This window comes from Microcaecilia unicolor, chromosome 10 (genome assembly GCF_901765095.1).
Source record: "Microcaecilia unicolor chromosome 10, aMicUni1.1, whole genome shotgun sequence".
Lineage (NCBI taxonomy): Eukaryota > Metazoa > Chordata > Amphibia > Gymnophiona > Siphonopidae > Microcaecilia > Microcaecilia unicolor.
The window spans coordinates 38,668,078-38,686,134 of NC_044040.1; the positions used below are offsets into that span (position 1 = coordinate 38,668,078).

Consider the following 18,057-nt stretch of genomic DNA (forward strand, 5'->3'; position numbering starts at 1 on the left):
TCGTTTGAGCACTGTTTAAAAAAACAAAATCTCCTCAGTCTGATTTGTCCAGCACGGCAAGCTCATGCCGGTTTGCAGTACCGGCTGAATGGTGTGAGGACCGACTTGGCATGCAACAGTGATTCCCGAGGGGGTGAGTAGTCATTATCCTATCTGCGCCGGTGGGGCAGAGCAAAAGCGGCTCCCAATGTGGGAGCCACTGGGCTGCTGCAGTTTTCCATGCTGGAGATCCACTGTACAGCCCAACTCCATGGAGTGGTGTGCTCCTTCCCTCCCAGCTCATTTTGGTGGGTGCAGGGCGGCAGTTTTCTTTGGTGTGCGTGCGTGCTTGAGGACGCCATCTTTCTTGCCACTCCACATGCCAATGCTGAAGCCCCAGCGCTCCCCTGGGGCCTGATTTGCTTGCGATTCAGGCAGTTTTATATGTAGGCTTTTCAGAAATGTGACTGGGGAACTGGGGTGGATCACTCCCAGTTTCTTCATATTTGGTATTTAAGGGCTTCTGAGGAAGGAGGCCTGGGGCGGTTTGCAGACTCCTGTGGGAGTCCTCGGGTCTCCCACAGCTTTGACTCTCCCGCAACTTTCCAGGGACGAGGTTGGAGACCCATTAGTCCCCTGCAGCTGTTCTGTGGTAGTGAGAGCCTTAAGCTGCAGCTTGGAAGTACTGACTATCTGAAAGTCTTCTAGTAGAGATGCCTGTGCTTCACTAGGTGATTTACACTAAGAATATTTCTGGCCCCTCCTTGAGGAGGTTCAGGGTGTGTGTACATCATTACTGGAAGGAAGAAAGGGATCAGGATTAGGGATCCTACTCTAGGTTTTTCACTCTTTTCCTCTTCCCCTTTCTCAGAGCATGGCAGTACAGTTTGTTTAATTAGTCAGGTTTAGGGCTCTGGACTCCATGTTTCTGTGAGAAATGTTACATTTTGAAGCTAGTGCAGAGGCCTCTCAGGTTTCTCTCGGTTTCCATGGTAATCCTGCACCCTCTGTTGCCCTGGTGGCATTTGCTCTGTGTGTACTGTTTACATCAAACTAGTTTTATTGAGGAGGGTGGCTGGCCTTTCAGCCTGAAGATTATAGATTCAAGGCTGGTTTTATCCACACTATTAGAAACTGTGGGCTCAGCTAGGTTTCCAGTGGGGCATATTTTATTTCATTCTCTCTTACTGCTTGCCTGGCTGGAACAGCTATCTGAACTCTACTGTACTAAAGATTGCCCTTCTCTCTCTCTTTGCACACTGATACTGGCCACACATTTGCATACTAGCCTCAGCTACCCCAGTATCTGTAGTGCACCTGGTACCTCTAATTGCTTCTATGGTACTTTTGGCATCTTTTCATGGTATGGGGTATCTAAATTTCATGAGGAGTGATCCAGGAGCCACTTCAGTGTAGAGGTAGCTTAATAGTTGTTGCAATCAGCTTGAGAGTAAGCACAGAGCTCTAGGGGTGCTGCTTCACGACTCACTGCAGCTTGTTATCTGTAGTGCGTAATGGTGCAACAGCCATATTCTGCTACGCCATCTGTCTTTGGTTCTCAGCCACACTTGTTAGCTCCAATACACAGCAGTTATAGTGTACAGTCACACCAGCCAATTCTTGTCCCTATCTGCAAGAAGTTAGCGCTGGCTTAGGCATCAGACCACTGATGTGGCTTCCAAGTCACATTGGAGAAGATCTAGGGCAGTTGGGTAAAGACCTGAGGGACTTCCAAGTCTTGGAGATTGCCAGGGGATGATTTTAAGGATGATTTTTAATCCACTTGGTTTTGTCGTAGGTTTTGTGGGGCCAGGAAAACCACTTTCAGGGTTTCCACTTCCACTACGACAAGCCACCTGGCTGCTGGTAGAATGAGCTCTGTTTCAACTCCAGGTCAACCTATGCCTGATGCATCTTCCAATGATGGAGTCTCAGTTCACTCCTCAGGCAGGACTCCTGCACTGGTTTCAGGAGGAGTGGACCAAGATTACCACAGCTCAAATGTGTCTTACTTTTTCTATCGCACAGTTACAAACTGGACTTCACTACAGATTTTTCTTACATGCAAGCTCAAACACTGTCAGGCAATTCTTGCCACCTTGCCAATGTTTCCTTTAGGCACAGTCAAGTCTGTCCCCAGTTGCAATTGGGGAATGGGAAGTTGTTCCCTTTGTTTTGCAGTTCCAACCAGGGAGCTTCCTTCCAGCTAAGTTTGAACATCATAAGAGTCTAGGGTGTTTACGGTTCAACTTTTCACAATGGGAATCTTGCAGTGTGTAATAGTTCTGTCTGTTGGGAAGAGTTTCTAGCCTCCCTGGACCTCAAGGAAACTTACTTTCATACTTCCATATTCCCAGTGCTCCTTGCTGCAGAGGGATCTTAGCGATTTATGACCATGTCATTCAGCCTTTCCATGTTGCCGAGGACATTTTTGCAACGTCGTGGTAGTGGCAGCTTTCCTTCATGAGGATGGATTACAGGTTCATCTGTACCTCGTGACTGGCTGATTTGTGTGTCTCTCTATCAAGAGACTCTGCAAACTTCATCCAAGATACCTACTCATCTTCAGTCCTTAGGATTGGTAATCGGTGTCACCAAGTCAGTTGTTTCCCACACTGTTCCATATAGGCTTGGGAAATCTTTTCTTTCTTTTGCTCTTCAGCAACAGATGCCAACCCAAATCGGGTTTTACTTTTCCTACCAGGTCCAGGATATGGGAATAGGTTCAAGCTATGGGCACAAGGTTCTCTTTCTTGGACATTCCCCCATAGGCCTGAGTCCGTGTCAGACCACTTCAGGGGTTCCTTCTCTGCTTTGGTCCCCATCTCTATGGTTCCCTTCAAGCCAACTTAGTCTCAATGAGTGATTTCAACACAGCTTTCTGCTGATATTTCAGTTCTTTATCCCTAGAGGTGGCTATCTGCAGCTTGTAGGCTGCTAGGGTGTGCCCTAGGTGATGGCAACAGATTTCAGATCCCTTCCAGAAGGCAGAAAGTCAACCGCCTCCTCACTTGCCAGATGTAGAGTCGAGGCAGACTTAATTGCCAGTTTTCTTCTATGATTTGTTTTGTGCGTCATATAAACAGACGTTATTGGTGGTCACAGCCTGTCATTTGATGTGGTTGCACTGCTGGGTGCTGAATGCAGCTTCTAACGATGGCTGGTTTAGGTCACTTTTCAGGGCAACTATTTTTTGAGGACTCCATGAAGTTGGTGGAAGACCTGGGTGACTTATAGACTCAGCGTCTTCCTGATGACATGTCTACAAGTTCTTTTCGGTCAGGTTGGGCTCGCCCTTATCTTTATGACACCAGGGCTATCATCCTGGGCAGCCTAGTTTTCTTTAGCAATCCAGTTCAGGCAGGTTCTCAGAACTCCCAAATTCATCCATTTGAGATCCTCTGGATTTTTACTGGTGATGAGCGCACAGTCCTGTCTTTTCTGCATACAGTGGTTTCTGCCTTCCATCCCATTCCACCCTTTTCTCTTCCTGCTTCTTGGATGTTCACCATATACTCCTATACTATTTGGAAGTGACCAGCAAGTTCCGTTGGTAAACTCTTTGCTTCTATCTTTGCTCGGGACCATAGGAAGGCTCACCATTTTTAGATTGGCAGATGTGGGCATAGCGGTTTTGATGTCAGGAGGAGCAGACCTTTTCTAGAATAATTGTCAAGTGTGAAGCTGAAGATCTGTTCTGCATAAGTGCCATTTTATTCAAAATCCTTTTAGGGGAGCAGCTGCTCCCCTTGCACCCCACCTAGTTATGCCTCTGCATAGTGGGGCAGTGGCTGGGATGACCCACTGAGCAGAAGTGACTTCCTACATAGACTTATGCACTGCTAAAGACTCTAGCGGTCTTCTACTGCTCACCATTTTAAGATTAGCAGACGTAGCAGTGGCAGGATCAGAAGCAGACATATTCAGAACCTGGAGAGCCTTAGGTATATAGGAAGGTAGGGACTCCTGACCTGCTGAGCAGAAATGCCTTCCGGCATACCCTCATGTTGTCCTCTGGCTGGTCACAAGAAAGGGGATCTGGCTTCGAGCCGCAGTGGCCGTTGGCTGAGAGAGGCAATTTCTTCAGCTGGCCTCTGTATGGGACAGTCTCTCCCGTTGTGAGTGGCAGCGCTTTCTTCCAGAGCGCAGTTGACTTACTTTTCCGTGTCCCGCCTGGCTTCCATGGCTGCCCTTTGCAGTTCGGTCACTTGGTCCTTTGTCCTTCCGTGAATGGCTTTTGCAGATCGCCCACTTGATCTGCTGTCCTTTCCTTGCCAGGCTTTGCAGGCTTGGCATGGCAGCGCTAGGCATTCCAGATTTGACGTGGCAGTGCATGTAACCGTGGCCTGTGGATCATTGCTCCAGTCTGCTGAGGTTGTGGTACCCCACCCTACTTGAGGACTGGTTTGGTGCATCCCACAAGTCTCTGGATTGATCTGTGGGACACTGTGGAAGGTAAAATTAGTTCTTACCTGATAATTTTCTTTCCATTAGTCCCAACAGATCAACCCAGAGGCCCCCCTCTTTGTTGTTCTGGGTTGAGTGTTTTCTAGTCGCCTCAGTTTCATCAGATTCCTTCAACTGATTTATGGCTACCAAAAAAAAAAGGCAAAACAAAATATAATATAAAGAAAACCTTCTGTTACCCTCCCACAGGAGAGGTTGAGGAGCTTACATGGGCTTTTTTGCATGCAGGAGAGGACTTCCTCTTTCGTCTTCCACTGCTTTGGTATCGACAGTACTGAAATTAAGGTGTCTGCACATGACCACATATAGTAAACCTCTGAAGTTCTCTCTATCTCCACCTGCTGGTAGAGGGACATAACCCACAAGTCTCTGGATTGATCTGTTGGGACTAATGGAAAGAAAATTATCAGGTAAGAACTAATTTTACCTTACAATAATCTAACCACAATAGTACCAGGCTCTGTATAAAAATTGTTTACTGGTATTATTCCCTTTAATTTACTCAACACATGTAACTGAAAAAAAGCAGTAGAAATCACATGATTTATCTGTGTTTGCATACTTAAATCCGATCTAACGTCACACCAAAATTCCGAACTATAGATTTCACATTGTTAGATTGTGAAATAGTAGACAGGGTGTCCAGATTAACAGTAATACCAGAATGGACAGAGATATGTTTTAGTTTTGTGGATGCAGACGGGAGAGAATGAACCAACGATTTTGAGATAAATCAGTAGTACAAACAAGATTATGACTGGTGAGGAATAGAATAAAAAGTATAGTCCAGAGTATCAGTATTTAATAAGCACCAGGATTGTATACCAAGTTAATGAGAGATTCATGTGGTTTAGGTGGCTTATAGTGAGCTGAAGATTTTCTGTCCAAAGTTGACTCCATTGAGAGATTCATGTCATCTCCCATAATTATATGATCAGTGCCTATAAGTTGTGTTCTAAATCCTTGAAAAACTGTGGTTGGATCAGAAGTAGAAGTAAATACACTAATGCATATGAAACTGAATTTAATTTTCTTATCATAACTCATCTCCCTTCATTGTCAGTATATGATATGATATCACAGAACTATTAAGATTTTTAGATAATAAAATAGCAACACCATTTTTCTTTTTAACCCAGGAGAGAAAAAAAGCAGTTATGAAACTGAGTAGATTTCAACTTAGAAGCTGATAAAGCTGATAAATGATTTTCTTGAATAAAAGCAATAGAAGTGTTTAAATGTTGTAGATATAATAAGATTTTCTTCCTCTTTATAAGATTGGTGAGTCCTTTAACATTGAGTGAAATTTATGTTAAATTGCTCATCTCTGAGAAATATCACTGATTTTAACTTTGCTTACATATAATATGATCACAATAATACTAAGGAGAGCATTAAACAGAAACTGCAAAGCACTATAAAATTGAAACGAAACATTGAACACAACCAGAAATATAAAATATTCCCACATATCTACCTATGGAATAATTGGGACAGAGAGAAGATGGAAGATCAGGAAAAAAAACTACAACTGAGAAATCCAATAAATACATTCAATTGTATCTTGATTACACAGCCTTATGAGAGTTAACAGCCACCAAACTGAAATCTAGTATAAGAAGACAAATTAACTAGTTGCCATAGTGACTTCTTCTTGATCTCTGATAAATTGTTCCAGAATAACTTGATCTGTAAAAGTCTTAGTAGTGTTGTGTATGATTTTCATGCATCTGGAGTCAGTATACTATATCGTGCATTGAGTGCTTTGAGCCTAGGGCTGAGAGGCAAAATCTTCTTGTGTACACCTACAGTATGTTTTGTGAAGTCAGGGAGAGTGAACAAGTTATTACCATTCCATTTCAAAGCTTGTGAGGACTTAACGGTTTGAAGGATTTCGGAGACTTGTGGATAACACAGGATTTTCATGACCAAGGGCCAAGGTAGCTTTTGAGATCTGCTGACATGTAAGGGGACACGATGAGTGGATAATTTTAAAAGTTTGGGGAGAATATCTTCCATGAAACCAACTGGGTCGTCACCTTCAGTTCCCTTTGGTAGCTCCAGAATCCTAATATTATTCTTTCTATTACCTACATCATCGATTGCAGCTTGCAGATCTAGCGCCATTTTGGCAATGTTGTTACAGGAAGCAGTTTGATGTGCCACATGGCTGATGTGTTGTTCCATTGCTCCAATCAAATGCAGAGAAACATGAATTTAAGTGAGTAATATCTGCTTTAATTTCTTTTATATTGGCACTGTTGTCCGACAAGAGTTTGGTAATATATTGACGTTGAATCCTGATTGTAGTAAGACTACTGCCACTATCGGTGCTTTCTTTTGCCGCCTTGTGAGGAGAGGGGAGCTCTGGTTTCAGTCTTTTAGTGCCGGAACGCATTGCAATTTTAGTTTGCTACTGGCCAAAGAGAGGTAAAACACAGCCACAGTGGTACAAAAAAGGCAGCAGCAAGAGATTAAGGCTGTAATTTGTTAGAATTGTTTGTGAAGATTGGAAGCCTATGCCCTAAGCGTCCATCTTTGTTCAACTCTCTGCACCTTCTTCTGTTGTATTCTAACTAGCCTTTCAAACACAATATAAAACCTTGGATTTAATATATGACGCTGCTAGTACGCCAGTCTGTTATGTAGCAGTTCATTAATGGGGGAGGCTAAGGCCATACCCTCTGTCTTCTAGCCAAGTAGAAAGTTACATTTTTTTCAGTCTTTCTACCCAGCTATAGCCCACACACCAAATTCTATCTCCTGCTCACTGATGTATAAAACATAACTCCATAAACAAGAACCCTCACACCAAGAGCTTCAAAGTTGTGTAATAATACAAGTAAGTGGAAAAAGAGAGGAAAAAGCCCAGACCTGCTGCTAAACTATAATGGTCAATAAAGGCTACAGTCCAATCAGCATAAAAAACCTCCTGGAAGTCACTTTTCATATATCGTGAGCATTTAGCTTCAATTGCTTAATTTATTTTTATTCTTAAAAAGCAAAGTCATATACTTAGCTTTCAAACTGAATAGCCTTCTGTTGTGGTACTCCACCACCTTCTAGTTTAATAGTAGTGTGAACTAAAACATAGCTCCCCCATCTCCCATCCTGCTCCCATTTCCAATATATTTTATTTATTTATTTATTAGGATTTATTTACCGCATTTTTGAAGGAATTCACTCAAGGCGGTGTATAGTAAGAACAGATCAAACATGAGCACTAGACAATTACAGCAGTAAAAATATTCAAAAACAATACAAAGTATTGCATGGTATACTATTTGCAATGTCAGTACAATACGTAATGGAGCATTATAATTGATAGTGATGGGTAAAGCAAGATGTAACATATAGATAGGTAAGAAAATAGAAATAATTAGAAAGCAAGGTGATTGATTTAAAGAAAGTTGCACATGAGGTCAGAGAGATGGTTAAATATTATCTCAGCTAGGGTAGGAGTGGATAAACATGTCCTGCTGCAGTATATGCAGCCTGAGTCACTCCTTATGTGAGTGAGACTAACGAGTTAGTTACTTCTTTCATTAAAGGCCTGGTTGAAGAGCCAAGCTTTCATCTGCTTCCTGAAGTAGAGATAGTCTCGTGTTAAGCGCAGCCTTTCAGGCAGTGCATTCCAGAGTGTGGGGGCTACTCTGGAGAAGGCTCACTTGCGGGTTATCACATCGTGTAATGTCTTTTGGAGGGGGTATGGTTAGTGAAAGTCCTTGGGAGGACCTTAGTGTCCTTGGTGGTGTGTGGAGGATCATCCTATTTTTCAGGTACTCGGGGCCATTTCCTTTCAGGGCCTTGAAGCCCTGTATTGTCTGTTAGCCTATGAAGTTTTTGTAAAAATGGTGTGATATGGTCACGTCGCTTGCAACCTTCTGTGAGTCTTCCTTCTGCATTCTGAATCAACTGGAGCTGGCGCAGGCCCTTTGTAGTCAGACCATTGTATAGTGCATTGCAGTAATCCAGTCTTGATGTTATCATGTACAACTGGGATAACATTTACCTTCTTGATGTAAGGAGAGAGGCAGCATAGCTGTCGCAAATAGTAGAAGCAGCTCATGAAGTTCGCTTAGATTTGAGGAATCAGAGTAAGTGTTGAATCTAGCTGTATTCCAGGGTTCCTGACTTGTGATTTGAGGGGGAGTTCATACTTCTCAAAAGGGATTTTGATGTCAGGTATGTATCCACTTGTGTTAGGGACCCAGAGAAGCTCGGTTTTACTTGGGTTCAGGCAAAGTTTGTTGTGTTTAGCCCATTCTTGAATTGATGTTAGGTAATCAGTTTATTCACGGCTGTAGGTAAGTCAAGTTCAATGGGTAGCTGCACATCATGTGCATAGATGTAGAACTGAGTGTCCATTGACCGAATCAGCTCAGCTAGTGGTTTGAGGTAGATATTGAACAGAATCGGTGACAGTATCGATCCTTGTGGTACCCCGCAAGTCAGTGTCCATGGTGGTGATGAGTTGCTACCCAATATGGATTGTTGCCTGTCTGATAGGTAGGATCTGAACCAAGCAAGTACTGTTCCATTGATACCTGTTTGTCAGTTGTGCTAGCATGATATCATGATCCATGGTGTCAAAAGCTGCTGAGAAGTCAAGCACTATTAACATCGAGGTGAATCCCTTCTCTCAGGTTCTGTGAAGATCATCCAGTAGGGATACAAGGACCATTTCTGTACCATAACAAGGTCTGAATCCAGATTGACATGGATCTAGCCAGTTTCTCTTTTCTAACCAGTCATTAAGTTGAACACATAGAGTTTGTTCTATGAGTTTCCCTAGAAACAGGATGTTGGATACAGGCCTGTAACTTCCAAGTTTGTCCTGGTCAAGGATGTTTTTCTTCAGCAGAGGGCAGACCACTGCCCTTTTTAATGCTGTTGGTAGCTGCCCATTAGAAAGAGAAGTGTTCACAATTTTTGTGGCGCCTTCTGTGAGACCCATACTTGCCTGCTGCACTGTCTTTGATGGGCAGGGATCGAGGGAGTAGGTAGTTGGTCGAAGGTCTCTTAGGATTTTGTCAAGGCTCTCCTCTGTCATTGGGTTAAAAGTATCCCATCCATCTCTTTCAGGAGGGGGCGAGTTTGTGCACCCCTGGTTGACTGGTTGGGGTCTGGGTGGGATTGCCTGTGAATCCTGGTGGAGACTTTTAATTTTGTTGGCAAAGTATGCAGCAAAATCATTGCAATTCAGTTTAGACTGGGCAGGCTGGTTCTGTTGTGGGGGCTGCAGTAGGCTGTTTACTATACTGAACAACTGCTTGGTTGAATTGGCAGCCTGTGCAATGCATTGAGAGAAATACCATTTTTGGTTGCTGTTAAGGCTTGGCGGTACTTTGTCATGTGCTTCCTACAGTTTAATTTGTCTTCATCCAGGCGAGATTTGCGCCATCTTCTTTCCAGTTTTCGTCCTTCACGGTTTAGGATCTGAAGTTCTAGAGAAAACCGAGGTGAGTGTTTGTGAGTGGGGCATAAGACCTTTTTTAGTGGTGCTGTTTTCTCTAAGGTCTTGGCTAAGTGTGTATTCCAGATGTCAACTTGTTCTGACACTGTTGTTGTCTTTTCATCCACATGTGGATAATCTAAGGCCTCTAGGAAATTCTCAGCGGTCACCCCCCACCCTCCACCCCTCCACACACGCAATGAAAATTTTTCACAGAGTCCAACCAGCAGGACAACAGTCTTCTCTAGTGCAGGGGCGTAGCTACGGGTGGGCCCAGGCCCACCCAATCATGGCTGAGGCCCACCTAGTTCTGCCTGATCCTCCAATCAATTCTGTCTTAGGCTTAAGGAAATTTGCCAGGGCTGCAGCCTCATTGGCTCTGCTCACAGCCACACATGCAGTCGGCACACAGCAAAAAAAAAAAACAGGAGCTGTCCACCGGCCTTGCCTTACCCCCGTTCCCCGCAGCATGCAGACCAGTGTTACAAGGAAATTTCTGCCACCAGTGTTGCAGCTCAGCTGGAGGAGATGTGCTGGAGCCAGCTCCAGAGCTGTTTGTTATTTTTTAAAGAATTTTGGGAGCCAGTTGTTAAACTTTAACAACTGGCTCCCAACATTTGGGCTGGGGTGGCTCAGGTCCCCTTCCTAGCAGCATCAGCTCCAGCTGCCCTGTGGTGGGGACGTCTCACTCCGAATCCGACCCTCACAGCAAAACAAAAAACAGCATGAAACCATGTGCGGGGCTGTAGCCCTGCATACCCTGCTGCAGGCTCCCTTCCTCCTCCCTCTCCAAAACGGGAAGTTAAATCCTGAGGGGAGGGAGGAGGAAGGAAGCCAGCAGCAGCATGTGCAGGGCTAGGGCCCCGCACATGGTTTCATATTGTTTTTTGTTTTGCCTGCCACAAGCAAGATTGTAGCTCAAGGTTCTTGCTTCAGCCTTCAGGCCACAGAAGTACCAGCCCGGGGACTCGGAAGCCAGCAACAGTGAATGCAGGGCTGCAGCTCAAAGAGGTTAGATATGTTAAGCACGCCAGGGGCGTATCTGCGTGGGGCCACAGGGGCCTGGGCCCCCGCAGATTTTGCCCCGGACCCCCCTACCGCCGTTAACCCTCCCTCGCCTACCGCCGTCACCTACCCCGAGGTCCGCTTCCTCCGGCTTTTTAAAATATTGCTTCAGCTGGCGGGGGACCCCAACCCCCCGCCAGCCCAGCCGCGATCTTTAACTTTTTCATCCACGTCGTGCAGCGCGCTGTGAAAGCTGCATGCATCTTTACTTCCAGTTGGATGGAGTCTGACATCGCAGCACGTTGTAACGTCAACGTGCTGCGACGTCAGACTCCATCCAACTGGAACTAAAGATGCATGCAGCTTTCACAGCGCGCTGCACGACGAGGATGAAAAAGTTAAAGATCGCGGCTGGGCTGGCGGGGGGTTGGGGTCCCCCGCCAGCTGAAGCAATATTTTAAAAAGCCGGAGGAAGCGGACCTCGGGGTAGGTGACGGCGGTAGGCGGGGGAGGGAGGGAGTGTTAACGGCGGTAGGGGGGGGGGGTTGACGGCGGTAGGGGGGCTATAATGTGCCCCCTCACTCTAGCCCCTGCCCCCCCTACCGCCGAACCTCAGATACGCCCCTGAAGCACGCACCCTGCTTTCAGAAGGGAAGAGGTTCAAAGTTATTCCAGAAATGGCCTGGGGCTATATTTTGTGTAGGCTGGGTCTGTTGTTAACCTCAGGTTTTGAAAAAGCATGCCTGAGTATTTGATTAGGGAGCTCTCTTTTACAACCTGTATAGAAACATTCTTTGATAAATATCCCGCCGCAATTGCACTGCTAGTTACAATAGAGTACTGTTTGTTTTCATGCAGCTTTCAGAAGCTTGCCTGCCATGACTGCTTTGTGTGTTTCATCACTTGGGATATACCTCCTGCTGATTCCTCAAAGGTTTGTCTCTTTCCCCTACCTGGCACAGCCATGGTCCCAAACAAAGCAAACAGTCGTTTGAGCTGCTGCTCCATGTTGTCGTTCTTTAATGTTGGTAGCATGTTTATTTAATCTCACTTATATGTTCAAACATGCCAGCTTTTCATAGGTAGAGTAGTAAATTGTTATAAATCGTAATTAGTGTGTCATTTGGAGGAGGGGCTGCTTATAGGGACACTCTAGCACGTATTGTGTTCATGCAGAGATTTCTTTCCTCCTGGAAAGAGCCACTAAAACAGATATCATATTATCATAATGTATTACAAATATCTGTTTTTCTATTAAGTATATATGTGGTTTATATTGATGCAGGGCAGCTGTTGGGCAGACTACTTAGAAATCCATCATACCTATATACATATTGCCCACCCATATTAGCTCCAGGCCCACCCAAAATGTCAGGTCTGGCTACGCCACTGCTCTAGTTGCAAGAATCCTTACAACTCATGTCCACCTGGTATTGCAGTCTTTAGGGCTTTTCGGAATTACTGCTGTATCTTGAAAGCTATGTAAAGAATGTTTTTTAATAAAGTGTAGAAGTGGTATTGTTTCTGTGTAAGATAATCCAAGATGCCTACATGCACTTCACTAATTGATGGCTGCTCCCACAGCTTTTCTTATTAGGGTTAACACCAAGCTGCAGAGAGCAGTGTAAATTTTAATATGAAAAGGCAAGTACCCTGTATAGTGTACTGTGAAATTGTCTTCACTTCAGAGGTAATGTGAATAGTTTTATGGTAATCTGGCCTCTTATTTATATATTTCAGTTTTCCTTCCCTAATGTAAATAGTTTCCTTTCTAAAATGCTGGCATAGTACTCTGGTCTTGCTTATGAATTTTAACTCATTAAAGTTATCATAAGGAAATACTTTGATAATGCTGTAGAGATACTATGGCATCATGCTTTACAGATTATATTATTAAAATGTTTAAAGTACTACCAAATGATTAGCATAAGATGACAGAACAAATCAGACCAAAGACTTGCTGACCTGAACATGTATACCAGTGGCGTAGCCACAGGTGGCCTGGGTGGGCCAGGGCCCACCCATTTAGGGTTCAGGCCCACCCAACAGTAGCATATGTTTAGTGGTAGCTGGTGGAGATCCCAAGCTCTGTCAGCTAAAGACTTCTCTTTCATGGTAAGCCAAGGTGGAAAGAAGCGTTTTCTCGCCAGCTGAGATATTTTTTTGGTGGTGGTGGTGGTGAAGAACACTTGGTGCCCACCCACTTCTTACCTAGGACCACCCAGAATCTGTTGTCTGGCCTCGCCCCTGATGTATACCCTGGAGGAAAGGAGGAACAGGGGTGATATGATACAGACGTTCAAATACTTGAAAGGTATTAATCCGCAAAAAAATCTTTTCCAGAGATGGGAAGGCGGTAGAACGAGAGGACATGAAATGAGATTGAAGGGGGGCAGACTCAAAAAAGATGTCAGGAAGTATTTTTTCACGGAGAGGGTGGTGGATGCTTGGAATGCCCTCCCGCGGGAGGTGGTGGAGAGGAAAACGGTAACGGAATTCAAACATGCGTGGGATATGCATAAAGGAATCCTGTGCAGCAGGAATGGATCCTCAGAAGCTTAGCTGAAATTGGGTGGCGGAGCAGTTGGGGGGAAGAGGGGGTGGTGGTTGGGAGGCGAGGATAGGGGAGGGCAGACTTATACGGTCTGTACCAGAGCCGGTGGTTGGGAGGCGGGAAATACTGCTGGGCAGACTTATACGTTCTGTGCCCTGAAAAAGACAGGTACAAATTCAAGATATGAGTTTATCTTGGGCAGACTAGATGGACCATGCAGGTCTTTTTCTGCCGTCATCTACTATGTTACTATGTAGTTCTTGCTTTCCAAACTGTAGGATTTTTTTTAAACCGGTGGTGGTAAAAAGAGGAAAGAAAATGTTTCTTCCTAAAGCGAATGTACTTTCCTTTTTTTGCCCTTATGTTTGCCAGGAGCAATATGTGTCAAGTGGACAAACTTAAAAATTTATTTCAGCTGTAGGAGTAGCTGGGTTTCTCAGACTGTAAACCTGTCACTTTAATTCTGTTATGTTATTGTTCAGGCTTAGTCCCAGTTCTCCTTCCTTATCTGTTAAATATATTGTTTTCTTATGGGGTGAAAAATACTCTAGTATGGCAGATAGACCACATTCAGCCAACGTTACGCTTTAGCTATGCTGTACCTCTCTTGGAAACTGATGTGCAAACTTGCAAAGATTTTTTATATGTCTAGCTTCATGTATGCAATGTGCAAACATGTCCGAAACATGCAAAAGAGTACTGAAATGGAGGGGGTGGGAGAGGCAGATTCCATGTTTTTGTTCACTAAACCCTATTTATGAAAAGAAAATTGTAAAATTCTATCTGTGCTGTAGTCAAATTTGCTGCATAAGTACTATATACAAGTTTATTTAACTGAACTTTAATGAGCTCTTCGATGTAAGAAAATATATATAAAGCAGCTCATTCAATTTGCATATCATTGAGACCAGTGTGCAAAATTTCATAGCATAGTTTGATATGGAGCTCATTTTGTATGCAGCCAACGTTTGGCAGAACTGGGCTTCTAATCCAGTGGAAATCCCATGAGTTTATTTTTTATTTTGTTTGTTTGGCCCTTGGGTATGATCTTAGGTGGGGTTCTGATAAGTTTAAAAATAATAATAATAATTTTAGTCTGTACACCTCTAGTTTTTGTTTCCTGTGTCATCTATGGACCTTTTCATATTAATTAATTTCAGGTTACACCTGTACCACCACCCTGCTTGGGGAAAAATAGTTTGTTGCTATTTATCCTTATGCTTCTGTACTATGTGGTTGGGGGATGGATGAATGTTTCTGGATATGGCCAACTAGTGCAGGTCCAGATTTAGGAATAGGTGATGTAGACAGTGGCCTCCGGTGCCAAATTTTGGGAGGTTCCTAGAGCATTACACTACCACCATGCTTTCATCTGGGCTTGCCACTTGTTCTCTAAAAAAGGCATCAGTCCCATAGCCACAACTTTGAGAACAAAATTCAGTGCAGGACCAGAGAGCCTCCACGTGCTGATAGACCATACATGTAAAGCCAATCTCATGACTTTCCATAGGAATGGGAAGCCCATGTAGGAGGAGGGGATGAGGCACTGCATGGCCACTATGTGTGAGAGGTCTCACAGGTCCCACACAGAATTTTGTTTTCAAAGTTGTTGCTGCAGGACTAGTGACCTTTTGGAGGTCAGGAAGTGCAAAGAGTTGGAGGTAAGGAGAGATTACAAGAAAAGGGGAGGATCTGGGCAGGGCTGATCAACCCTGCCATCCACGTCAGTGGTTGCCTGTGATGCCTACAGTTTAAACCTAGCTATGGACAGGAAACCATTGTGTTGGTATGAGGTGATCAGGTACAGTAACTTTAACTCTGCTCGGTTCCTTTTGGAGAACAAGATGTGATTAATCCAGGGTTCTTTTCCTCAAGTGATCTTTCGAAGTGGGAGCCACCCCGTCACTTAGTGGCTTAGACGAGAGCCACTATTGTGGCCCTGTGGCAAAAAAATATTTGCCCTCCCCTGGTCTATAGAATCTTCTGAGTGAACCTGACTACAATAGACCGACTGCCAACCTACTGACACTTATTCTGGTTCTCCTGTCCTATAATAATCTCCATGTCTGCTGATATTTTACTTTTGGTAATATTACTCCGGATCATAAGAGATGCAAAACATTTAAGAAATGTAGAAACACAAAAATTATTTTGGCCACTATAAAGTATTTCTTAGGAGCAGGGGTTCTCAACACATTGCTTGGGACACACCCAGTCAGGTTTTCAGGATACCCACAATAAAAAAGAATGCATGAGATAGATTTGCATGCAGTGGAGGTAATGCATGCAGAGTTATCTTGTACATATTCATTGTAGATATCTTGAAAACCAAAATATCGTGGTGTGTCCTGGGGACTGGATTGAGAAACCCTGCTTTAGGAGAAGGTTTGATCGAAAGCTAAAGAAAGTTAAGTGCATCTTAGCAACAGCTGAATACAAAGATGAAATGTGAACTTACAGTAAAGAGGTAATAGAGTGCATATATTCAAAATATGGTGTTGGAATAAAAAGATTAAGATCTGGACATATGGGTGAAACGTAGTAAAGCTCACAACAGTCTGGCTAACCTTTGTATATAACACCTCATGTGATGATGAATCAATCTTTTGCATATTTCTTTCTAAACATTTATTTGCTTACTGTGTATAGCTGTTTAAGTGGGATTTTTTTTTTGCAGGTTTGATACTGAAAACTTTTTCTGATTCTTTCTTTCCCTCTTTATCAGGTGTTCAAATGAATCCAAAACAGAGGAGTTATTTTGGGCCTACAATTATTGCCCTACTCCATATTCATGGATTGCACTTGTGAGCCTTATTATATACTTGGTATTTTTTGCACCTGGTAAGATTGTCTTGCTTAATTTAAAATGTTGGCATTAATTTTTACAGTTCTCAGTGATGTAACTTATTATAAAAAATTAGTCTCTGTCCACTATTCAAATTATGAAACAAAGCAAAAACATAGCATCATAAACATAACATAAGCAATAAAACGAATGTAACCCTAGTCTCACGATAAAGTTCCGGGCACCAGCTAGCTCTTAGCGTCAGCACTGCAAAAGTTTTAGTTCTTTTCTGGACTGGACAGTCCAGTGCCAGACTTGCTCCAGTAGGCCATAGGGTTTTAGGCCACACTTTCATTTCTATTTTTTTATTAGTCTGGGAGTAAATAATCTTTACTTTCACTCTAAAGAAATTCTCCATGCCAGGACCAAACCGGTTAATTTGCTGAAAGAGGATAAATTCCTCGTTCACAGGATAAATCCCTCCTCTCAGTACCCTTCTCCACCACCGCCAACTCCAGGCTCCGCTCATTCTGCCTCGCCTCACCCTATGCTTGGAACAACCTTCTTGAACCCTTACGCCAAGCCCCCTCCCTGCCCATCTTCAAGTCTTTGCTTAAAGCCCACCTCTTCAATGCTGCGTTCGGCACCTAACCCTTACCGTTCAGTGAATCCAGACTGCCCCTATCGGACCGACCGTTCACTTGTCTGTTAGATTGTAAGCTCTTTGAGCAGGGACTGTCTCTCTTTGTTAAATTGTACAGCGCTGCGTAACCCTAGTAGCGCTCTAGAAATGTTAAGTAGTAGTAGTAGTAGTAAGTGCCAGTCCAAGACTCTTGGTGTAGGAGTTCCAATTCTTATTTGTCTATTTATAAATCTTAAGGTATTTACATATTTACAGCTCCACCAGTCCCAATACCTGTCCTGTTGGGCAGAATAATCCAAGACTGTGTTAGCAGTGCTGTCTACAGCAAGCTGTCCTGCTGGGCTTTATCTAGCTGCCAGACCCACTTAGGACAAGACCTCCCTGTCCTTCCTCCAAAGGAGCATTTCTTAGAGCTGCTGCCTCTGGAACCGAACAGGCTCTTTCCTGTTCTGCTCCCACCAGGAGCACTCCTCACTCTCCACTGTTAATGCTTCAGTTGGAGAAACCTCTTCTTTATTCATGCTTATTTTTTTGGGCCTATCCAGGACACCCCTTCTCCTCATGGGTCCTGGTGGGGGTGAAGGCAACCAAAGACCATGTTCTCTGCACAATAACAGCTTTTATTCATTCCTAATTCCTATCCATTTAACCCCATTAACATTTCCTTCAGCAGTTTTCCCACTAACACCCCCCCCCCCCCCACTTGGTTCTGGGCTTATCACTGTCCCTTTAGCTCCCTCCCTTCCCCCAGTAACTGAAGAGGTGTCTCATTAGTTTTAATAATTCCCATTATATTGAGGGATTATATGAAAAAAACCTAATTCATTGGCTAACCACATTTAAATCTGCCAAAAGCGAGCTTTCACTTTTATTCATAAATGAATAAAGACTCAATCAAAGACTCTTGGGCAAAGATTTCCAGAGGATTGGACCCTTAACGGAAAATGAACAATACCACATGACATCTCTGCAGCAAAGTCATCACCACCAATCCACCCCCAGCAGACCTGAGAGGGCATGATGAGGCATAAAATGAAATAATGGATTTGATAAAAGAGTCAATATTAGAGTGCAGTTCCTTAAATAACAACACAAGGATTTTAAAATTTTATCCACCATCTGATTGGTGACCAATGTAAAGATCGCAAGGCTAGAGGCAGACGTTCAAA

General features: G+C 43.8%; 1 protein-coding gene across 2 annotated transcripts in view; it reads left to right on the forward strand.

The window, feature by feature from the left end:
- Positions 1-18,057, forward strand: part of SLC2A13 (solute carrier family 2 member 13) — a 277,867-nt gene that overhangs the window by 213,882 nt on the left and 45,928 nt on the right. For both annotated transcript variants that reach the window (XM_030215885.1, XM_030215884.1), the window contains exon 8: positions 16,186-16,301. In XM_030215885.1, the coding sequence (XP_030071745.1) occupies positions 16,186-16,301 (116 nt within the window). The remainder of the gene's footprint in view (positions 1-16,185; positions 16,302-18,057) is intronic.